The 25184-nt window shown below is 42.4% G+C and overlaps 2 protein-coding genes and 1 long non-coding RNA gene across 10 annotated transcripts in view; 2 read left to right on the forward strand and 1 right to left on the reverse strand.

Annotated features, from left to right (window-relative positions):
- Window positions 1-13714, forward strand: part of ldd (lipid droplet defective) — a 33712-nt gene extending 19998 nt beyond the window's left edge. For 3 of the 6 annotated variants that reach the window (XM_076538035.1, XM_076538037.1, XM_076538038.1), the window contains 9 exons: window positions 47-247; window positions 663-843; window positions 908-1020; window positions 1090-1915; window positions 2058-2206; window positions 2275-2457; window positions 4358-4601; window positions 8039-8176; window positions 8229-13714. In XM_076538035.1, the coding sequence (XP_076394150.1) occupies window positions 47-247; window positions 663-843; window positions 908-1020; window positions 1090-1915; window positions 2058-2206; window positions 2275-2457; window positions 4358-4601; window positions 8039-8164 (2023 nt within the window). In that variant the 3' untranslated portion in view covers window positions 8165-8176; window positions 8229-13714. The remainder of the gene's footprint in view (window positions 1-46; window positions 248-662; window positions 844-907; window positions 1021-1089; window positions 1916-2057; window positions 2207-2274; window positions 2458-4357; window positions 4602-8038; window positions 8177-8228) is intronic. The other 3 variants (XR_013040121.1, XR_013040122.1, XM_076538036.1) reach the window with 3 other exon arrangements.
- LOC143265506 (uncharacterized) lies at window positions 4766-16718 on the reverse strand. Its single transcript, XR_013040130.1, has 2 exons — window positions 16153-16718; window positions 4766-5164 (listed from the first exon to the last, which is right to left on the reverse strand). It is a non-coding gene; the product is annotated as an uncharacterized LOC143265506 (long non-coding RNA).
- A 2789-nt stretch (window positions 16719-19507) lies between these two features.
- Mdr49 (Multi drug resistance 49) overlaps window positions 19508-25184 on the forward strand; it is a 61261-nt gene continuing 55584 nt past the window's right edge. For all 3 annotated transcript variants that reach the window (XM_012281347.2, XM_003701466.3, XM_012281350.2), the window contains exon 1: window positions 19508-19725. The gene's annotated coding sequence lies outside the window, so the exon portion shown is untranslated. The remainder of the gene's footprint in view (window positions 19726-25184) is intronic.

A 25184-nucleotide genomic window follows, 5' to 3' on the forward strand; every position in this document is an offset into this window, starting at 1 on the left:
ATAGTGGATTAAATCGGAAATAATTGAATGATGGTTTTTTTGACAGATACGGAGGATGGTCACTGTCTCATGCGAATAACGAACCATTATTCGTTGTCTGGTTCAATAATAAGGGTCATCATGCGTTACCTTCTTATTTGAACGCCCTAAACGAGGCAATCCTGAGGGCATCTGGAGTTCAGGGTCACTTAACGACCCTCAATCATCCCTTGAGACTATCCAGCGATCAACTGAACCGTACAACCCTGTAAGTTACCATTCGCTACAAAAAGAAACAATGTATACTTAAAGCTTATGTAATTTCTCAGTGGTACTTGCCAGTTTATTTATAAAATAAGGGTAAAATGTAAAGTTGTGAAATTGCCCGTGACAATTGAAATACTTTTGAGAAGTAATGCATATTTTCATAAGTTCAATCCAATTAACAGTCCGGACCTGATCTTATTACTCGAACCAAATGCAGCGGAAAACGCGCATAATAAAATTTACTTTTAATTAACTCGCTATGCCTATATGCGTTTCCCAGTTTTAATCCGATTTCGTGGATTTCATTATTCGAATCCTATTTCTCAGTTAATCTGCTCAACGATTTCGTGTCCATTTACTGCATCACCCTTTAAATATTAATGCCCTCTGTCGACGCGAAATTTCGCTCGATTTAGGTTGCAACACGTGGCGGACGTCGGTGTGGCTTTGGTCCTTTTGATCGCGTTCAATTTGGTAGCTGCTCAGGGCTCCAAGGAATTGGTACGTGAGAGATTGTCGGAGGAAAAGAGGATCCTTTTCCTGGCAGGAGTCCATCCTGTCACCTACTGGACCACCGTCTTAATCTGGGATTTCTTTGTGAGTGCTAGAGTCAAAGGAGAGCGACGTTAACGAAGATCGATCAATTTCAATTCCATTTCAGATATTTGGCTGCTCCATTGTTTTGGCTGTGATCGTCTTCGAGATGTTCGGTCTCCCCGCGTATGTCGCGAGGGACAATTTACCTGGGATCTGCCTTCTGTTGCTGCTCTTTGCGTAAGTTTTTTCGAATGGAGATCTCCTTTAACAGTTCGTAGTAATATAAAAGCTTATTGTACACTTTAGGTGGGCAGCATTACCCTTCTCTCACCTGACAGAGAAGATATTCGACGACTCCAGCATGTCGAACATGGTGCTGTTCTGTGTGAACACCTTCATAGGCGTAGCATCGCTAGCCACCATCTTGGTGCTCGACATTCTTGGCAGAACAAAGACGGCGGAGGACGCGAGGAATATTTTGCACAACATTTTGCTCATATTTCCGCAGTACGCCTTAGGCGACGCTCTGGTCCAGATCTCCAGAAACGACATCACCGCTCAGTTGCTGGAACAGTTCCACATGGACACGTATCAGTCACCGCTAGGCTGGGAACTTCTAGGTCCACATTTCGTGTACCTGGCAATAGTCGGCACCGTTCTCTTCTTCTTGAATCTGTTGATCGAATGTCGGCAGCTCCCCACGTGGAACAGGCAGAAGCATCCTTACGAAGCTGTTCAAGAGGACGACGATGTATCCAAAGAGAGAATGAGAGTGGAAAGTGGAATGTCCGACGATATCTTGCAAACGGTGAAATTACGGAAGGAATATAGGAGCGTCTACGGGACGAACGTAGCCGTACAAAATTTAAGCATCGGCGTGCAAGCCGGAAAGTGTTTCGGGCTTTTGGGAACGAACGGCGCCGGAAAGAGCACCACCTTCCGGATGTTGACTACGGAGATCATACCAACGGCCGGCAGGATCATACTGAGGGGTAAAGAGATCGATTCCGGGCCACTTTGCAACGGAGAAGTAGGTTATTGCCCTCAGAGCGACGCTCTGGATGGTTTCCTCAGTCCGCATCAATGTCTCACGATTCACGGAGAAGTTTGCGGCTTGAATAACGTTCCCAAGGTGAGAGTCGAAAACTTGCAATTCCATCGTTCCCTTTTTCGGAAATGAGATTGTCTCCACGTGAATTTTGCAAAGTTCATTACGTTTATTCGCTCTTATTTTTACCTGTACTCTTACGTTCGTTCTTTGTGTCTTGTTTCAGGCAGTCGAGTCGACCCTGAAGAGACTGGATCTTCTGAAATACGCTCACAAAAGGGTGAGCAGTCTCAGCGGAGGTAATAAAAGGAAACTATGCACCGCCTTGAGCGTAATGGCGCCGGTGCCCGTGATTCTAATGGACGAACCAACGAGGTATATCAGTAAATGGATTTATTAGAAGCGTCTCCTTTCGCAAACATTCTATTCGTTTTCTCTCGCAGCGGTATGGATCCTGCCACGAAGGAATTGGTCGCCAAAACGATAACGCGAATGACGAAGAATCAGAGTTGCGTAATCCTGACCTCGCACAGCGTCACAGAGTGCGAGAACTTGTGCAACAGGGTCGGTATTCTTGCCAAAGCTGGTCTCAGGTGTATAGGAACGCCGCAGCATCTAAAACACAAGTAAGCTGCTCTTTCGAAAATTTGCGTAAACCCATATTTACTCAGCGTCGATGTTGAACATTAAGTACCTACCGAACTTCGCAGAAAAATATTCTGTAACATAGTTGCCGATTAAACACGGACAAAATTACCGTGGAAAAATTAATCGTGCCACTGCTCCGCCAAGCGTTAAGATTTTTATTTCCCTGAGCGGTAAAAAACGATTCGGAACAAAAAGAATAAAAATATATTAAAGTACGAAAATAAAACGCTCCAGAATATTTCTGCGAGCGAATTTTTACTGGGACGTTGGAAGAAATAAAGGCAACTATTGTTAGATTTAAAAACTCCATTTGATAGGATATACCATTAACGATCGCAACAAAAACATCCAATTATTCCGGACGAATATGCAAGCACTGATATATCTGGCCAGGATTAATTTTCTGCCGGTGCATTTTAATGATGTTGTTTCAACTGATGGATCGTTCGTGTCGGTTTGATCTCTCGAACGGCTTTCTGACAAAATTCGTAACACGACAATTTATTTGCCGTTCACCATTCGTGTTCCCGATTGATTTTTAATTTCGCCCATCATTCTCCGTGCTATCATCCGCAGGGAATTCTATCAAATTTCAACCGGAAACATTCGATCAATCGGTAGGAGATTACAGCGATACCGTGTTACAATTTTTTCACCATTGCAACGATTAAATTTCTCTTTGGAATGATGTAGCGTGCCATGAACACTGATGGATCCACGGATGAACTATCGTTCCCCTCGACAGTTGTACAAATTTTACAAAAATTCACTTATATCGTTTTCCAGCGTTTTATAATAACGCGAGGTATATACACTTTTGCATATTTCACCATTTTCGTCTCGGAAATAAGGTTTCCGGATCCGCCCCTGGCCATAAATATTTAGCTGGGACCTCTTGTCTCTGGGCGCAACTCGGATAAAACGTCTCCGTCCTCTTACAAAGCGTGTTCCTTTCGCGCCTGGCCATCGAGCACGAGAAAATTTACGATATCTTGAGCACGTGCAAACCTGGATACCGTCCCGTAATCCATCCACATCCTCGAGAGCATGGCGCCTTGGCAAGAAACCGGCCTGTCTCGTTGGATTTTCTTTAGTCGAAGGATAAACAGTAGGATATTCTCACGTATGAAATACTGGCCGTAATATCCAGCTACCGAAAGACGCCGTAAACTTTGTTTCACAACTCAGGACGAGTTACAGTAGCTGAAATTCGATACCTATTTCAAACTCCCTCGCTGCGAAATTCTTTCTACCGCAGTTGCAATTTAATTGGGATATTTTTCATATCGAAACTACAATTCATCGCCGATAATGGTATCTTGTTTAATGGCAGGATTTATGGAGAGCAGAAAGCAATTTTAGGATGATTAGAACGATTTATTAGAATGATGTGAAAGATACACGTACATATGTACTAAAAGTGTGTGTGCGGTTTGATACGGTTTATACAAGTTCGTTTTCACGATACAGAATTCATTTATTAACATCATTTTTGTTTATCACGGTTACGGGAAAAATATTCGACTCCAATTTTTCAGTTTTATCAACATAGATCTTACGCCTCGTAGCCAATTGATGTTACGCTAGCAGATTTCGCAGCGTTCTCTTTCCCGTAAACGTTCATGTAAATTTACGGAGCAGTAGTTACGAACGCAACCTGTCCTTTTTCCCACGGTATAATTTATCGACGCTGACACGCGTATTTCCCTGTAAATGAATACGAATAGAAGAATCCGTTTATAAACTGGTCCGCAGTAAATAACCGTTACTAAAATATTGTTCCTTATCGCGGTTAAATTCGATCCTTGACAAAGAGGAGGTAAAAATTTGAAAAACTGCCGGGAGTATTTCTCCACTCGTCGACGTTTTTGTCCGCAGGTTTGGAGAGGGCTACGTGGCGTTTTTGCGATTCAGGCAACCAGTTTCGTCGGCGGACCTGAGGAAGATCCTGGTGAAATATTTTCCTCAGGCTACGGTCTCGTCCAGACAAGCGAACGCTGCTCGCCTGTTGATACCACGGGCCCAAGACATGGCAGTGAGCACTAGCTTTAATAAACTAAAGCTTCTGGCCGAGGAACTGAAAGCCACGGATTACACGCTGACTCAAAGTTCGTTGGATCAGGTTCGTATCGAAAGAGTTTCTACGTGTGTGCACCGACACGGCTTTTGCGCAGGAAACTCTTTAAATCCGATCAATTTGTCCTGCCAAACTTTCAGCCTTGATTCCAAATAAAGTTGAAAATGGTTAGCTTAAGTGAATATCGGTAAAAACTTCAGCGTCCAGAGTTGCAGAATTTCTTTGAGTTTTATTACGTATTCAAATACACATGGAGTATCTACAGATTCAGAATTATGTATCCTGTCTGAGCATTGTGACACAAGAGTACGAGTTATAGCCCACGACAGATCAATCTAGACAAACGGATAAAGTTGAAGGCGAATCGATGAAATTGTAGAGAGAATTCGGCCGTCTCGCAGATGATGCACAACCAAAGACAATCCTCGTCTACGTCTCACCTAACCCGAGGAATATTAATGGATCTGTTGTCTTAGGGGTCTTCTGTACAGTTCCTCTCCATGGTTTATAACCGTTTGCGAGAACTAAATCCTGAGCACCGTCTGCTCGCTCTAAGCTGCCCTAAACGTTTTCTGATTCGCCTCGCGTTAGACCGGGATCCGTTGCATCTGCAAAATCGTTAGTAATTAATTACTTCCTAGGAACAATTTAATTTTGCGCAGTAACGAAGTAACTTTCGACCCGTTTAATCTTCTTCGCGAGCCGGAAGAATTCCTAATGTTGCAACGCTGATGCAGCCCTTTCCCGAGACCTTTATTAGCCCACGACCTTCCGTTCACGTCGCGAACGTAACCCGCTGTCGGAAGAATTTTTCATTTAGCCGAGAAATAAATGTCTCGTCGAGGATGAGATGCCGACCGTGCAACCATGTCCACGCTATTGCCACCGATCGATCGACCTCCTCTTTTGTCCCCGTGAAAGGAGACGATCGAATCCTTCAAGATCCTCCATTTTCCACGAGATTACGCAACGATAACGTGTCATGTCAAATGCAATTAGACTGAATCGCTTTAAGAAAAGGAGATTTGCAGGTCTCTTCCAAATTCTGCACTTGGTAGATTTGAATGCTTCAAATTTGCATGGAGTTGTTAATAAAGAAACGCGATTTGTATGCTAATTAAAAGAATCACACTTTGAGAAAGAATGTTGACTTAAGTTAACCCAAGGCATATCAAATACTCATTAGTATCGAAGTTAGCACTAGTTAGCACTGATCGAAGTTAGGTATTCAATTAGACAGTACCAAATTCCTTCTGATTGTATAAGGAGAGTGGATCCCGCAACTTTCTAATTTGAGCCTTCTTTTTTCGAAGCAGCGAAACTTTCTCGTTCCCAATCTGACCGTAATAAAGCATTCAGCAGGTTTTTCTTGAACGGCAGCCTAAATAAATGATAGTCGAGCGATTACGAGGTTGAAGCCGTCTCTATATTCAATGGAATCACGTTCGCATCGTTTGTTCGCGTCTCGCGAAGCTTGTCCCGTCTCCTTAATGGAGATAAGATTCGAGACCGTATATATACGGGACTGTCACAGGATTTTCTTGATCCAATTATGTTTACCCGTACACAAAGCTCATCCTCGGAGATTAGGCTACGATGGCTGCTCCTTCGTCGTAAACTCTCTGGGCCCGTCAGAATGTATCTGCTTCTAAATCCACGCTTAATAATCAATTTCGAACATCCTGGCGCTTAATTAATCGGCATTGGTTGCTGGAGCATTTAGCGCAATTGATATCCTTTGAGCATTTCTGGACGGACTTAATTAATTCTCGCGCGGAGCAAAAGGGACGGGTACACTTTGGTCCCTACGTTACCGATGATAATTAAAGGAAAATAGAAACGAAGAGTTCGGAAGTTGATCGAGCGTAAACCGGGAACAATTTAACCGCGGCGACGCGAGAATATTAATTAAGCGGACCACGATACGATTGGCTGAATAATAATTCGGTATCGTTGGGAAATTATGAAAACAGCTGAATAACCAGGCGACCGTGCATTATTCTTCGTGCTGTTTCACTCTGTTATTCACTTCGACGTTCTCTGTATAAATTCGTTCAAATTCTTCCTTCTTTTATGCTCCTTGCATATTGTCTATTTAAGCTTAAAGGGGTCTCAATTTCGGTCTCAATCAAAATTGTTATTAGCAGAGAGGGAGCAAGCTTTCGTGTTATCTTTGTGAAATTATACGCTGATGGATTCTCAAGATAGCTCACAAGTTAGAGCTCACCGATTAAAAAGCAATCAAGGTCGATTAAAAAGCAATCGAGAGAAAGAAATGACATTCAGGCACAACTCTAATTTCATTTGCAAATTGTATAGCGCCCTTTAATACGCTCGAAAGTGACTGAATTCAGGTCGACGTAACTTCGCACTTCGAATCGAGCCTTGTCTCGAGACGTGTTCGCTAATTAAGGCTAAGCATCGGTTGTCGCACTTCGACGCAATGATACCTTGTAAGAAACGTAATAAAGCCCGGCACGTGAGGGAGGAAATAATCAGCGTGCAATTTTTATTGCCAAGAGAGGGAAAATCAACGCAAGAGAGAACTCGTAATAAAACGTTTCGTTTGGACAGGAAAATGAAATTCTAGTTTTGATGAAAAACAAATATAATAAGCTGGCACATTAAAGTAACTTGCAGCAATAAAAATAACGCGAGCGTGAACTTAATTGCTATTTGCAGCCAGCTCACATTTAAAATCAGGGATATTTTCACGGATCAAAAATATTGTCGGAGCAGATAAAATTTTTTGCGGAAGGTCCGGTAAAGGCAGACAAATTCCGACGGGTTGTCCTCGGAATGGCCGCAAAACAAGTTCGTCGGAACGTGGTTTTCGCCTCTCCGGGGTGAGCTTGTACGTAAACCGCGTAAACTCGCCTCGCTGCGAGAGTTTCGAGATTTTTATGGTTCCTCGTCGGTGGGAAAGTGGTTCCGTCCTCGATGCCGGCCCCTCTTCTTCCTGCTTTATTCCTCTTCACTCGAGGACCGTATTCCATCGCGGAGGACGCGATAAACGACCACTGCATCCGATGCAACGACCGAAACTTTACGTATCTTCGTTCGGACGAGATGCGTGCAACTTTTATGCTTCCCCATTTGCAATAATTGCCAATTTACCCGTTACGATACATTTCACGCAGACGAGACTGCTGCCAATAGCTTCGCGATAAATTCCCAGAAAAAAGGAGAAGAATTTTCGATCTCGTAAACGTTGTCGCGATAATTTTTATCGGCTACGTAATTCCAGGGGAGCTTTCGCCTCAAACTTTTATGGTTTTTACATTTTCAAACTTTTCAGCTTACGAATTCCCAAGATAAATCTGAGGATCTCTTTCTTCGAAATCATCAAATTCCTGAACCTTCAAGTTCTTAAATTTACAAGTCCCAATTCCACCATTTTTTAGACCCATTTCAAAGTCTGCAAATTAAAAATTTACAAATTTCTTTTTAAATTTTGTCATATGACTAATGCAACGTTTCAGGTACTGGTTAATTTCTCGGTGGAGATGGATACCGAGTTCGACGGGTCGATTTACACGCAGGGTAGCAGTAACAACGTCTCGAACGTTTACTCCAGCAGGGACACCATTCACATGGAAACGTTCTAAACGACTTCAGAAGTGAGTCGAAGCTATCAAGTATCGATCGTTACATATCTTGAACTTTACGCAGTTTACAGATCCGTCAATCGCTGGCACATAGATCCTGGTGACTTCTGTGATATTCTTAAAGATAGGGTTTGCCTATCAGATAAAAAAGCCTGTCACATTTTTACAATTTGCAACCTATTGCCGCAATTCTTTTTATACGTATTTGATTGTACCGTTTTCATCGGATTTGTTTTATTAATACGAAGCGTGACTCGTTAGTATTATTTCCTGTAAAATTCTTAATTAAGCATCGCGAATCGATAGTAGCTTTAATTCTAGAACGCGATCGTCCGTTTTTCCCGTTTAAATACACGGGCGTCGCTGATAAGAGTTTATATATATATAACCGTGATAATGTTGGTTACATAAAAGTGAAGAAATCGGGTCAACTATTCAAAAATTTCCACGCTGCCTGATAAATACACGTTATTACATCATATTTATAAATTCTTTTCTGTCATTCCGTCAACGTTTATGCGTCGATTAATTGTAGATATCCGTCACGTCATATTACCTTCGGTTATCATTAATTCTAAGATTTCAACGCGTTGATTGTCACGGTGGTATCGATTATCAGAGATAACTTTCGAGTGCTTTTTAGTTGTTGACGTACCATTACGGTTATCGCTAAAAAATTCATCATTTTCCTTCGAACTAATGCATGCACTTAAAACCGAAGCATAAGTCCTAGAATTAGTATTACCTCAACAATTCCACTAAAATTGTATAACTAAAGGATCGTGGTAATCAACGTGTTAGAAAGAACATCGTTCAATAATGTATTAGTTCCTCGTTAAAAAGAAAATATACTATCAAACAAAATCAGTGGATTTGTAGATCTTCTTTACGAAACCAAAATTCCCAAATTTTTAAATCACACGAGTGACGTGAACTTTAGAGAACCTGACCCAACCAAGTTCTACTTGCGTCAACGATCACAGAAACTGTAGCAAGCTATAATCTCGTACACGTTTCAGTGTTATTTAGTTAGCGATTATGCCAGTAGAATCCGGTATATTCGAGTATGCTCGATACACCGGGTCGAAACGAAATTCTCCGCTCGCGATTATGTATCCTTATCAGCCGCGTATCAGACACGTAATTCATCCGGCGTAGATATCGTCATCGACGCACGATTCTAGCTCCAACATCGCGCGAAAATTCAGCTACGAATTGTTGTAAACACATTAACGTTTGATTATATTCAGTTCGTGATTACTAATTCAACTTTCGGTATACATAGATAACTGCAGTTACTTCCTTCAGGGTTACATGATTCACTGATATCAGTGACGTGTCGATATTGCAATGGGACGGTTGTGACTTATTCTGAAAAGTCGAATGACTGTGTCACTTGATACATTTGCAATTATTTCAATATATGATGGCCGGTGTTAGAAGATTACGAACAATATGGAGATGAAGGTGCAAAGGAGATAATTAACCCTTTGCACTATTTTGACGAGTCTGACTCGTGACGCACTCGAACTTCGCCCGTGATCAATTTTACTTGAATTTTTAATATGCTTCAATTTGGAGTTCAAGTCCAATTATAATTTGCATAATCAACGATTGCATAATAACATATTGACATAACATTTCAAGATTTTTTGTCTGTTTTAATATTGTAGCTGTAATTAGTCAGTTCCGAATGACGCACCTGACAAATAAGTCATAGTGCAAAGGGTTAATAAAAGACAAAGATTAAGTAAACACAGAATAGTTGATTTTAGAAATTTTGCAAAGGAAATGAGGTCGTACCACGGCTCGGTATTTCTTTATCCTTGCAAGATGCAGGAGAAGAAAAGTATCGAAAACCAATCAGAGTCGAAAAGAATCGAATACCGGCTGTTCGTTTTAAATTTCTTCGAGCTTCAATTCTTCGTATCGATTCTGGGACGGCTCTAGAACAGAAGCGGAAAATTCATCGACGAGTTCAATCGGGTTTTTTCCCTTTCGCGGACCCGTTCATTCTCTCGTTTACGTAAATCTTGCGCAGATCGAATTCACGAAACCTGTATGGAACATCCGAACGAACATTTTAGGAGGCTTTCGCCGTCTCGATTAAATAAGCACGCTGCGAAGTTGCCGAAGATGAGGCATTTGCCAGCGACCGGAAAAAGGGACGAGAAAACGGAAATGATATTCATTTGAATGGGTAGGATACATTCGCGCAGAGAATCGTTTGTCTACTGTGATTTGCTTCGTTAAACGCGGAACAATAATTTTATCGAGCTGCCGCGTTTCTGATGCGCTCATTATTCTTTGAACACGATATCGATCTTCTCTTTATGCAGGATGACAATTATTCGGAAATTTGTCGGTCATACACCTGTGTAATATTGTTCAATTTATCAATTTCGCGGAAATGGAAGCGATATTCGAATTTAAACAGGCGTTAGGTCTCCGCGTTCAATTTCCACGTGCTGTATTTTCGTGCGTTGAATTCCATTACGTCTCCAACTTGGATCTTCGAACTTGTACGTTCAATCTCCATACGTTAATATCGTAGGCTTACTCGTGTCGATCAACGCTTTAAACTCGAATCACAGCTACCGATAACGCGACACGAACGGTCGCTTAATTAAAGGTTTAATTTGAATTAACGAGTGTACTAAGGAGCACTCGGATCGAATTGGTTACGTGACAAGACTTTTTCGGCGCTTCATTGGTCCACTGGAAGAGGAAAGATAACAGAGATTAAGTCTCGTCGATTCCGTTCGATACAAAAGGTACATTATTAGTTTCTCCGGAACCTATTCTGCAAGAAGAATAGGGAATTAGACCGGGATTGATTTTGAATTAATCTTACGTGGAAGTAGCGACAGGCTCTGAATACGTGGCTCACAAAAGCTAAAATTACGAATCGAACTATTTATCGACGGCAGGATATTAATTTGCGTGGTCGATTCAGAGTTCTGAATAGCGAGCCAAAGTGTCGCACGATGAAATCGGGGTCGCAATTTACAATGACGTCACTGTTTCGTTGTTCGACACGTAAAGAATGTACCGAATCTGAACGGTTAACAGAGTACGTGTTGCCTTCGATCGCTCCCCTTTGTATCGGTTCAGACGCGTGAAAATTGCGACGAAATCGACGGAGATTTAGCGTGCGATTGAACGCGATCAACAAAGAGAATTATAATTGTTTTGGATACAACGGAAAATAATTTTGATTCCGGTACAAGCATAATCGGGTCATATTTCCAGCAGTACTAATGAAATTTGAATTGCGTGGAAGGACAATCGTCACGTTAAATAACCCGTTCCGCGAACCAGTATTACATATTATGACGGGTCGTTATTAATAATTCAATAACCCGGGAAATTACTGAACGTTTTGCAATTCCGCCGAGAGAATTTGCTTTCTAATCGACCTTAAGTGCATCTCCCAATTCGCATAATTGCGCGACTAAACATTCGTGACCTTCGAAACGAACTCAAGGATATTTTACTAAACAAGTTCCTGCGGCAACGCTTTGCAATTTCAATTAGCGGCATACATTTACTATCGTTTCTGTGAGAAGCCTATAAAATTGCGCTTGTTTCGCGTTTAAGAGACGAGGCTAATTAGGGGAACGATTCTCTAATCTTTTAACCTCGAGCCCTTGACGGCTCTTTGATACGAAACTAGTCCACGGAGTTACCCGCGTTCTTAAAGACGACAGACAGAATGATGGATCGATGATGGTGCCATTCGACTACGCAACGATATCAATTTGCCATCAATTTACACGTAATCGATGCAGAGGGTATCGTTTAAGACGCCGTCGAGTCGCCGTATCTTCGAAACTCGACGAGCAACGCGATCTCGCTTAACGAGAATGTTCGTTACGATTTCGCGGGAAGAAATTCTCGGCAACTTTTATCTGCTCCAGTAACTCCGAGTAATTTAAAGAGAGACGTTGCAATCCGGTCGTTCGATCAATTTCGTAAAATATCGATCGGAAATAACGAACTGCGGGATTATTTGCTCGACGTTTTAGCCGCACTGGAAACTAGGGAACACAGGTAACCGAGCGAATCGGAAAACCGGCTACGTACTTGCAGCTTTCGTTGAAACTTGGAAACAACTGCTGTCATTCGCAGATGCTCGCAACCGACGACGATGTTCTCGGAATATGTACATCCTTACTTTCGCGAACGTAAGAAACGTGATATCGTAGTTTGCGACAGCCTCATCAAGAAAATTGGGACAGAATTTAGAGGCGAATTGAAAGACACGAAACAACTTCTCCTTGAAGCTTAATTGTGTTCTTACGAGATGGAATGCACCTTGAACCACCGATTTGCACGCCGTTTAACCCATCTTGTGCCCCATCGATCAATAAGTCTTTTACGGAATGCATGACAGAACATTATGAGGATAAATTAAGGTAGACAAGTCGAGCGTGGTTTCCACAGGGAAAATTACAAGGGATTTTGCGATTGGAAAATTTGAAAGTTTGGCAGATAGAAAATTTGAAATCTCAGGAAGTTGGTAGAAGTTTGCAAAGTTCGATGAAATTTTGTGTCAATAAAGAAGTCTTAAACGAAGAGTTAATAAACTTTTATGGCGGTAGTTCTATGGCACTTGCCACCAGAGGGACCCGACTTAAGACGTTTTCTCACAAGTTCTCGCACAGCTGGCTGTTCCTATATATAGAACGTCTGAAAAGGTCCCTTCATCCCGGCGTCTAAGGCACGGGCCTGTTAGGATGCCTTACTGACGAGTCTAACTAGCAGGTCCCGGACGAAACGCGCTTCTCTCCCTTCCCCTCCTTTACCGATTCGCAGCACTTGCAGAACCCCCCGATCCGGCTCGAAGGACCAGAAAACGGCGCGCACAGTGGGGAACCAGAAATTCAAGGCAGGAAGGACAGCAGAGAAGCGCGGCAGCAGCAGCAGCAGCAAACGGCGCAGCAAACAGCAGCAACAACAAAATTTGGAGGCGTCAGGGCAGACGTTGCCCCAGCAGGCTAAAAAGTGTTGGTTCGGAGAGAACCCCCTGCGACCGGGTTTCGTAACCCCTCTCCCTAGGGCGGCCAACCAGCGGCAATTGCTCCTCTCGGTCGAAAAGAACATCAAGGGCCCAAACACGCCGCGGCACCGACCGGTGGGGAGAAGGACAAAAAATAGGAAAACAAAAAACAACCCAGAAAAAACATCCGGATGCAAAAAACCGCAAAGTTCAACACCTTGTCGCTGGGCTGTGCTAGGACAGCCGAAGTTACGACTGCAGACGGCTTGAAGTGGTTAAATTTGCCTTCGCCTCAACAAAAGCAGCATTTGGGTCGCAGCGCCTTGTATCAACGACGTAACATTCTCCAAGATCGACGCGATATGGGACACACAACTTCGACTACGTTTCTTCTCGATTGCGGTGTAGGAGGTGGTGGTACCTACACTTTCTCGGCAAACAGAGTTGGGTCATCAGCAAGCGGCAACGAGCCCAGGAATCGACGAAATCGCTACATTTCAATTCTCTCAGTGCATACCCAACCTCTGTCACTTAGGTCCCGCGTCTAAGGCAGGGGTCTGCTAGAATGCCTTACTGATGAGTCCCCTAGCAGACCCTAGACGAAACGCTCCCTTTCCCTCCTTTAAAAACTATTTTTTTTTCGATGCGATATTATGGTAGATGACAAGTATCAATTATGGGAAACGTATCGGGAAGCAGATTATGGGTTGTCGATGCTGGGAAGCGAGTATGACAGATCGACGTTGAAAAACGATAAGTATAGGATGTGGGGGAGTCAGGACGTCGAGAAGAGACATAACGGGTTACAAAAATTAGTATTCCAAAAGGTAGCATCTTGCAGCTCAATGTTTGCAACTGTGAAAAGTTACTGGTGCTTTTTCATCGTGTTCTCAGAAACAATTGCGTGTTCCTCACAGAGATAACATTCGTACCTCAAAGTTTTGGACAATTGACACAACGGACATTGGGAGAAATATCTTTGTACTCGCGAGCGGAGACCGTCGGCGTCCCAGTTGTAACCAACCATTAAGCAGAGCACACAATGCAACGAACGCATTCACGGAGCAAGGAGGATTACAGAAGGTTTCGTGACACGACACGAGACCGTTCCACTGAATGTTGATCCTCTATCAACGTTCTTCGAGTCCCTTCCCTAAGATATCCCCCTTCATCCGGAGACAAGTTGACTCTAAGTCGAGGGGTTAATCTCCGGGGTTGTTCTGTTTCGGTCAGCGGATTTCAATTCTTTTGCAGTAATTTGTCTCGAAACATTAGGGGACACGAAAGGAGGGAATAATGTAAGAATTTATGTCCTCTTATCGATATCGGTGATTTTATTCCCAAGACGTTTATTCTCGTTCATTTTAAGTACGTAGACAGTATGATCGATTTCGCTTCGATCAAACGCAGTTATCAAAGACAAGAAAATTTAAGAGACAGTCTTCCTCGCGACCCTGTTACTCATTGTTATCAGATAATTCGGTAGACTCGATGGAGCTACACGATTTATCTCGCGGCCATTCGCGAACGTGACACTAGGAATACGGTTCCCGCTGACGCGTCGATTATAAACGACCCAGCGTTTTATTTCCTTTCTCCAAATGAACGTTCCTTTTAGCAATCTCTCTATCTGCGAAAAAAACGAATTTCCTCCCGATGGTTTCGTCGGGAAGTTTGCCGAATGAACGGTCAAGTAAAAAAGCGTCGCCGACAATTAAAGGTTATCTGATCGGGTTTAATTCAGCGCACAGGTGGATGAACATCGTTTGATTAGAATACAAGAGTTAGCCGGCTAGCGAGATATCTAAATGAAAATTATGGCGTCGAAATCGCTGGTCCGTAGGAATAATTCATACGGAACGAAACGAGAATAAACGTGGGGTTATAGGGACTGGCTCGTCGAAAGGGGTGCAGGGGTTGCCAACGACGTAGCCCACTGCTATCGGAAATTGAAACGGGTCGAATTTATTCGACCACCCCTTACCTTTCCTATCGTAGATTCTCGTTTAACTTTGGTATCGTTCCATAGTAGGGGAACGAAAATATTATCTCGGTACACGCCGCTAGGGATTTCGCGGTACGTGAAATTCTACAGAACTAACGCGTAAACTAAAAATCTCATTGAGGAATAAAAAAAGTTCTTCGTGACGTTATATCGCTTTCACCGCTCGAAAATTCAGCGAGTATCTTTGCAAATGTTCTCAGAAGCTTCATGGAAATAAAGAACATTCCTTATCGATTTATAACCCACGTAGAAGAATCGTGTTACAGATTATTAGCCGTCGATAATGCGAAACAAAAAGGCGAATCAGGTAGTTCGATATGAGGATCTTGCGCAAGCGATAATCTTCGAGTATCGTATTCTAATCACGCTAAGGAACTAATGAGTAAAGCCAATAACGCGATTTGCTTGATTAGGATACGTCTTAACGGATTGTGATCGAACACGATCGATTCTCGCAGAAAGCCACCGAGGGCAATTCAATCAGATTACTTGACTCTCTCTTGTACCGACTGATGGAGAGCATTGTCTAATTAGATCAATCCTCCGAATATGTCTCGAGGTGAACTCGACACGTAGGCTAGTTATCCATCAGCACACGAGAATAGATCGTTCCGCGTCTAATTCAATCTAACTCCACGGTGTGTGTACCTGGCTCTGTTTACCTTCGACCATAATGAACGATTAATTTTCATGGATGTACAGATACCCCAAATCATGGCTCGTTCAATAGCCATGGGCTATCCCCACTTTCAGGATCAAGGTATTCATATTAGCTCTCTTAGAATCGATTTAGATCACCGATGTTTTGATGGCTATTTACTGACACATTGAACTCGCTGACCTAAATTGAACTTTGTCTTAACGTTGACAAACATCGGTATTTACCAACTTCGAGATGTGATCGCCATTACTTTAAAAACTAGTATGTATCTTCGTCAAGGTACGGTCTTTAAAAAACTGTTCAAGTTTTAGACTTCATACCTAAAATTTTGAGTGTTGAATTTGAACTCTGATGAATTTGAATCGTGACCTGGCTCCGTTCGCGGGTTTTTAATAGCAATCGATCGCAGTCTGAAAGATCACATTTGGCAGACGATTGCTCGCGAAACACTTCGCGACAGGTAGCGACGAACCGCGGCAGGAAACGATGTTCGCGAGCCAGTTTTATCCGCTTTCGGCTCGCCGATGTCTTATTTCCGACTGATAGAAGAGAACGGTATCTAATTTCGTCGACGATCCTTGCCAGGCTCGCGCGAAAATTCCGCGAATAAATGGACGATCGTTCGTCAAGCGTTTACGACACTCGTTGAATCGCTCCGCGCCGGTTTTAATTAACGAAGTACATCGTCGCGTTTCGATATCATCCTTTTTGGCACACACTCGAACGCTTCTATAATTTTCGCGCCTAATAATTTCATTTCCGGACACTGTTGTTTCAGCTGCTTCGATGACCGTAACTTTTAAGCTTTATATAGCCACTTTAGATATCCGCAGTGACGTTTATAATAACGTAACTCGAATGTTGTTCCCGGAAAATGAATATGCAATCACGGAAATTTACATTTAAACGTCGCTTTAAATTCAACTTTTTCGAAGCTTTTATTTCTCGATAGTTTTTAAAACCACCATCATTTTTTGCTAGATAAATTGTTATATTCTTGTACATACAATTACATTTGTCATGTATAAATATTTATATAACATAAAATTCGATAATCGGGTTAATTGGAGAAATACAAAATGGAGCACTGTAACATCCCTGTCTTATCGATCCTCCATTTTAAACTATCTCAGAAGATAACTAATTATCCAACTGATTCATAATTCATGGGCGATCCAAACTAATCAGCGAGAGTATGGAATATTTATAGCTAATTACGTGTCTAGGAATTTTTATCGGAGAAGACTCTGGAGGTGTATCTAATTAGATCGATTCCCGGTGAATTCGTCCTGATGTAACCCGAATACGCAGACGTAACGATTCATCATGGACTCGGTAGAGGTGTTCGCCATTTAACCTGGTTCCCGTCGTTCCGTCGACAAAGACAAGCCTCCGAGGGTGGCGTGCTGATCAAGATTAATCGTATGCAAATTAGCCGAGCGCCGCAAGGAGGATCCCGCGAGATTCAGCAACTTCCACGACGGCAACTCCTGCAGTAACGAAAGATCGAACGTTCCAACCTGGCAAGATTTTGGTAATTGAAAATAGGCCCTTCCTTCGCCTCGACAAATCTTCGACGATTTGCATGGAAAGTCGCGACCTTGTTTCCAATGCAAAGCGCGACTGCGATTCATCGATGATCGATAACGAGACTGCTGCGCTTCGAGACATGCAAATTCTGCATGTCGGAAGCCATTTCCATTTTGGTTTTTCATTTGTGATTCTAGCTGAAACACAATCGGTCCTCTATTAATAGTTAGATTACGTATTAAAATATACACACGCACAATATAATATACAACAGCTAAGAGCAATTTAGGAAAGGGTGTACAGAGAATTAAAAATGTGGCTTAGAGTCAATGTGGTTTTGTCAGAAGATTAAACACTTGACATTTTCATTGTGACTTGTCTTTTTTCGAGAAACAAATTGACGATTCTTACGTAAGCTGTCTGCCGTAAAAGAATTTACGTAAGTATCATTTGAGGTAATTAAAGATAATACAAGATTTTCGATCGCAGCTTTTGTACCAGTTTTCAACAGAAGTTCAGAAAAAGATTTTATTATCCGATTTGCAAGATTTCTTTCTGTCGAAGTTCCGAAAGTTTAAGCTGTGCAAGTGTTAATTCCCGACGAGTGATAATTTCATCTCCAATAGATTCAGCAGAAATTATTGATGTATCGATGATTGGTCGCAAATCGTCTTAATCACGAAAGCAACAATTTTTTTCGGATAAATTGCAGCAGTGACGTCAATAGTGTTATCTAATTGACTGCAAATGAAGACAGTAAACATTCAAATTCGTTTATTATGCTCAATTTCCGATATTCCAGAAATAACTAAACTATAGCGAGATTTGTCTATCATTAATTGCGAGCATTCCTTACAATATTTCTTGTCCAATAACTCGAATCGAAAGTTACGCAATCACGTGATGCGGAAATTTTATTGTTAATCTTCAACCCGATTCTCATCAATCTGAACAATTTTGCAACCGGACAGCATCCTCGTTGCATCTCTCGATGATTAATTTGTCATTCGTTTCCTCCATCGTGCCGTTCCTTTTCCAGCCATTCTTATCAACCGATTACGTAAGCTTTGAAAACGTTATCAGTAATCGTGAATTCCAGTTCATGTTCGTCCCTGCGGCTCACCTTTCCTCTATTACCGTCATTTTCCGAACGTTTCCCGATGAGTCTGCACTTTTACCAAGATTTTCCATTCGATTCGACCATTCCAGCACTTCAGATCTATCGATAAGGCTGATCGTTCTCGATCTATGAGCATCTTTCGAAGGAAATTCGCAAATAAGAACGCTAACTATAACAATCCACAAAATTGACCTATAAGCTACAGAAATTAGCTGCAAAAGACTGCTCAAGGATGCAACAAAAATGGTCAGACTAGTCTAGTCAGATTAGCAAATAAGGTGCTAGGTCAACAGATCGGCTACGTACAAAATTGAGCAAATAATCGTTAGGTACACCGATCATCGAGTACTTGAATGTCCAGTTCAAAAGTCTAGTCGACAAGTAAACGATTTTGAAATCGGTAAGAAGATGCACCGATCATCGAGTACTTGAATGTCCAGTTCAAAAGTCTAGTAGACAAGTAAACGATTTTGAAATCGGTAAGAAGATGCACCGATCATCGAGTACTTGAATGTCCAGTTCAAAAGTCTAGTCGACAAGTAAACGATTTTGAAATCGGTAAGAAGATGCACCGATCATCGAGTACTTGAATGTCCAGTTCAAAAGTCTAGTCGACAAGTAAACGATTTTGAAATCGGTAAGAAGGTACAAAACCAAAGTTCGATCGAGCAAACGAGGGATACAGAAATCGACGATGCAGCTAAACGAGGAAGTGTGACATAAAAATCGGTAAGGAGATCAGCAAATAAGGAAATTTCAGCTAGAAAAATCGGTGTGCAAGTAAACAGTAGGTGCCGAAACGAGCAAACAAGTAAATTTCACGTGCAAAAACGATTTCGATCGTGTTCGTCACGCGATGGGACGCTTTATAGAGGCGTGTGTACAGTTTCGACCCGTGAGCCACGACACTTAAGCGACGAACACACCGTCGGCGTCGAGCAGACTATAGTACACGCACACAGAGACACGGGCACGCAATATGGCAACCGTGGCAGGACGTAGACGATGGTTATACGTAGAAGTTCCAGTGGCAGGGGGTCAGTGTAAAACGGCCTTCTGTCCGTAACGTATCGAACGTCGTTCCATCGAGCGACGCCGATTTTTCGCAGTGTCACTCCGGTTTCGTTTACAAACACCGTTTCGGGACCAGGAGAGGTTGTCTGGGTTGCGCGACAGTGTCGAAACGTTAGGGGGTCATTGTTGATACGTGTCGAACCCGCACCAATCTGGGATAAAATACAAGGTAAACCGATCGAATCAGCGATTTTGCTCGATTTGCACACGTGTGCTCCGAAACTCGCTTTCCAGGCGCTTTCCTTTGTTCCAAATTCGGCGCTCCTACTTGCAGCGCGCCTCTTTTTCTCTTTTTAATTTCACCGCGTGAAATTGCTCGTCGAATTTGGCGTTATCGAGTTCGCGAGATTGTTTACTCAAATATAGCTAGTTCGACGTGCTCGCCGGCAGAGCAGTGACGCTCGGCGTCGTTGACAGAATTAGGCGATCTCTGGTACGTTCCAGAAACGCTGATTTCGTTCGGAATCTTTGATTCGATTTAAACGGAAGTCGATTTCCTATAGGAAACGATTTTAAAATTCAGCCCCGCAATTTCCGTGTTTATGTTTTCGTTCGTGTGCGGCGTCGTTTCCATGGAATTTAAATTTCGACAGGATTGCGAAAGTGGTCGGACGACACGGGAATAGGACCGTGTAAACCTCTTCGATCGTTCGTTGTGTGCGTGACCGGTTCCGTTGGGTCGTGTTTGACCTGGTCGAGCCAGGTAGCACCTGGTATCGCGAACACCGGCTTTCAGCTGTGATTCAAGGATGCACGTCACTCGATTATGCGGCAAAATATCGATTTTCGTGATTCCTCCGACGCGACGAGCTTCGAATTTCGCGCGCTTCGACGCGCCGCCGGTTCATTCGTTCGTTTCAAGATCATCGCTTTTTTTTGACGCGTCGCTAGCGTCATCGGACGACGAGTCGGGAGATAATCGACATTTTGGAGGACTTAAAAATGCAACACAGAGGTCGTTTGCGTGCGAGAACTGGGTGGGGAGGCGCTGTTACAAATTCCTCGATGATAAACGGAACGCTATATTTGTTTCCAAAATTTTATTTGCTTCTTTCGTTTGCGATAATACATCGTTTGTTCGCTAATTTCACACTAGATTTAGCAATTAGTCAGACCTCAGCTTTCTTAATTTTACATTACAGAATTTATCTATTCGTTTGATTTTTATTAAGAAACACAGAAAAGATGAAATTTGAAATATTTAAAAAATTGTTTTCTGTGTTTGAACTTTCGTAGCACGTGATTTCCCGATATATCTGCTACTTTCCACAGTTGAAAATATTACCGACACATCGATCCGCGAAGGTGGTAATCTTTCGCTATCAGTTTCCAAGGATACAGAAGAAAAGTTTCATCGATTTATCCAGGAATATATGACGCGGTTCGCTGTACAAAACGCAACAGATGTTTTTCAAATACCGTGAAATGTTGGCGGCGCATTCCATTCGATTCAGAATCGGGTACGTGATCCTTTACTCGTTTCGAGCGTGTTTACGATGCTTTCCCCACCTCTTCCCCGATGTAAAATTGCAATTTGTACGATTCGATTCTCGCAAATAGAAGCCAGACGATTGCGTGTGTGACCACACGTTCCTGTTCTCGTTTCGTTACACCGAACACAACGTTCTCCCGGCTATTTCGCGAAACATTTCAAAATGGCCGGCACGCAAACGCGATCCGTTTATGCACGAAAAATCACCTCGAAATCGCAGGATAACTCGATGCTTGAAACAGAGGAGATTACCTTGCCGGCGTACGCGTTTATCTCGAGACCCACAAATCTTACGTCAGTTCGATAGCAGGGTACAAAGGTAGTCGCACGCCAGCTTCGAAATCTAGCAGCTGAACCGCCATTATCTTAAACCCATCGTACATTACGAACAGCGTAGCCGTCGAGTGATTCGTCACTCCAGGTTTTTGCTATTCCTTCAAATTTGCAGGAGGTCTATCCTCGGACTCTGCACGATAGATCACGTTTACGTTGATGCTCAAAAAACAGGAAGAAACATTCATCGTTTAAAAAAAGTCTTTACACGAAGGTCTTCGACCAAGCGCCGCCGTCGATCCTACTGTTGCTTGTCATCGGAAAGCATTATCTGTTGCCCCACTCCGGGTCAGACATCTTGGCTACATAACCGCTTATTTCAAGGCCTAGGCAGGATGACGTCAGGTCATCATCCGACTGCATATCCTCGATATATGCAGTCGCTTTCACGATTCGTATTGCTAAATTATGGCCGCAGGATACTTTGAATATTTCGCGGTAGGTTGACTGTGAGTTCAACCGATGTAAACGAAAAAATTTATGCACATTGTAGAGTGTAGAGCTTAGAGGTAGTCTGTGAAGATTCTAGAATGTGGAGGTCTATCCTTCAAAAGTCTAGGGTTCAAAGAAATCTTAGATCTAGGTAAAGTCCAGAAAGGGTGCAATTTTATTTAAGAAATCAAACATGTTACTAAAGTTTGGTTAATTCTCGAAACTCCTTCCGCGTAAACATGTCTGAAATCAGCATATAGCTCGAAATTACGTAAGTGGTTTCATTATGCGAAAGACAAGGCGTTATCGTCGGTTCACCTGCAATCAACAGCAGTAAATGAGTCCAATCGTACGGGTCGTTTGAACGGGAACACGTGGGCATCGTCTATCCGGGCATTGTCATTTCCGACGGATGAATGACCGCATATTTTCCGCGCGGATCCCAGTTTCCCGTGGGGCATCGTTTCATCGGGAAAACGTGTGCCGCATAGGAACAGAAATTGCACGTATTCTCAGAGTAATGTATGACCGTGTTTTAGAAATGTCGATAAAAGTTGAATTTTCACGATTATACAATAACATAACCGACATAAACAATTTTCTGTACCTTCGGAACTGCGAGCAAGGGTTTAAGTAGGTTTTTTCTGCGAATGACACGTATATACGTTCACGGGAATTTATTGGCGATACGTTCGCTACCAGCAGCCCGTTACAAAAACATTCTTTACAGAGTAGAGTGCACCAGGAAATAAATATACCTTTACCTAGGAGAAAAATTTGCTATCGAACTCTGGTGATAATTTTTATTTTTCCATATCTGATCTATCAAGAGCGGATCTTTGTGCTGGTTCGAAGCCAGAAGTACGGACAAAGTTCTCAGTATTTTCCGATTTTAGAGTTATTTCACGTACGCGTAGATCCCTTTGATCGGATCAAAAATAAACGCGTTCCGTTTGGAGCATGCAGCGACGACGAGAGCCCGAGGCCACGTGTACGCGTCAGGGTCGATCGGAAAGTTCCAAGATCTCGCTCGAAGGCGTCGTTTCATTTGAATGCGAAACGTGTTACGTTCTCGAGAAGTTCCGTTCGAAGTTACCAGCACCAAATAATTAACGTTTACGGGACATTTAAGAGATTACGCTAAGCAAAGTTGCTTTCACCGCGTACACGCTGTAAGCCCGAAACGCGACGTGACGGGATAAAACGCGTCGCTTGATGGATTAATCGAACGATCGTTTGCGCAGATTATCAAGCTCACCGCCGTCCACATTATTGGTGAAAATTATTTACAATAGAACGGCCAATATTTTGCGAAATAATGAAATTCGGCGAACGACGAGGCTACGGTCCGTTTCGCGGGAAATTTATGTATATCCTGTGTTTCGACGTCGATGCATCATTTTCTACCGTGACAAGTAATTACGCAGGCTTTTGCCAGAGAAACGCGTCGATCGTGCCTACCTTTGAACGAGCGCGTTCGCGCGTTTAATTCGATATTTAAAACCGCTACCGCGTGCAAGCATCGCGAAAGGAATAAATTAACGGCAAGCTATGTTGTGATTAGCTGTGCCTTTTCCCTGTCAGAATCGCTTTGTTTATCCGGTAATGAGCCGCTGTTTCGCTAATCCGGATAAGATTATAGACGATAGGTACGTTTCTTAGGAATCCAGGTTACTGGAGCGTTCGATTTTTAAGTATCGCTCTTTTACCACGAAAAATTATTCGACGAACTCATCATTTATTTCAAGATTCTTGAAAGCATGTTTCACTATGGTTCGCAGCTGTAATCGAGCACACCGGTATAATGTTTCAGTGATTAGGGATGTGGTCAGGTATAATTATCGCAGAAACATGCTCTTACAAGGTAGAATGTCGGCTCAAATTATCATTGGCGTAATTAACGAATATTAAATTTAAAGCGTAAACGTGTAACTTTATTACATCGTTCAATTATTTCGCCATTTGCTAATTGATGGAGGTCTATACTGGCTCTCGAATTCTTACCATTGTCTCGAAAATGTAGGTAGAACGATCGAGGCACAAAGCGAAATGCATTATACAAATTTCACAAGAAAGTCTGCAGACAATTCACTTTTCAACTGAAACTTACGTCGCGACGTTATTGCGAGCGGAAAGCTCGTCGTCATTTTCGCGACGAGTAATAACGGCGTTCCCATTAGCGAAAGGAAGGACGCGGCATTTTTATCTACCTCGGTACGCGTTATCGTTATCTGTTATAAGACGACCAAAAAGCCGTGAGCGCGAATCGGATACAGGCAGATCTTCAAGGCTGGATCTTCTGCAGGATGTAGAATCGAGGCGTAAAAACCGATCTATCGGTCTGTACGTTGGCGACCCTGAGGCCAATGGCAGCTCGATCTTTAAGATAAATGCTTGAAAATATTTCTCAGAAGAAACCAATTTATCACGGAAGAATTGCAAATTTTTATACTTTGAGCTATTGAGTGTTTTCGATACGAGAAGCGTTTAATTGGTTGCTCGGTGTCTAACCAGTAATCCAGGAACATTTTGGGAAGGTCGCTTATCGAAATGTCCACGGTGCTAAGTAGCATGCCCGGAAAATCGATACGGTTCTCGGAGTCGCAACGGATGCGTCATAGAATCGATAAGCGGATTCCTTGGGGGAGAAATCGCGTAGCCCCGTTGTTCAACACGCTCGTGAACGCCGCGTGTAATGTATGCTGATATGCACGCTTTAGCATAGCTGTCGTTCGCACTTTTTACCTGGCAACGTACCGTTATTACGTTCCAGCATATCAAATGGTCCATTTCGAAATACAAAAGTCACACACAATTTCGTAACGTAAAAGTATACCACAATAACACTTCTGGCATACAACTTTGAAGCTTAAACTTTAATGAAAAACTCTGCAAACATTTCGTCTATCTTTAATACCTGTTGACTGTTATATCAAACATTGAACTTCGTGCGATTGAAGCAACATTATAAAAAAGTCGTTCGCAATTTCGTGATGTAAAAGTATCTCAGGTTTCAAGCTTAAATTTTAATGAAAAACTGTGTAAACATTTCGGCAATATCTTTAACATGATTGACAGTTATGTCGAATATTGAAATAAATTTTGCTTGAATATTATAAAAAAGTCGTACACAATTTTATGGCATAAGAGCGTCTCAAGTTTGAATCTCAAATTTTAATGAAAAACTGTGTAAACATTTTGGCAATATCTTTAACATGATTGACAGTTATATCGAATATTGAAATAAATTTTGCTTGAAGCAACATTATAAAAATGTACACAATTTCATGACATAAAAGTATCCCAAAATAGCACATGTAATATATCAATTTGAAGCTGAAAGTTTGTTGCAAGTGTTTCCACAAATATTA

This window comes from Megachile rotundata, chromosome 12, assembly GCF_050947335.1.
Source record: "Megachile rotundata isolate GNS110a chromosome 12, iyMegRotu1, whole genome shotgun sequence".
NCBI lineage: Eukaryota > Metazoa > Arthropoda > Insecta > Hymenoptera > Megachilidae > Megachile > Megachile rotundata.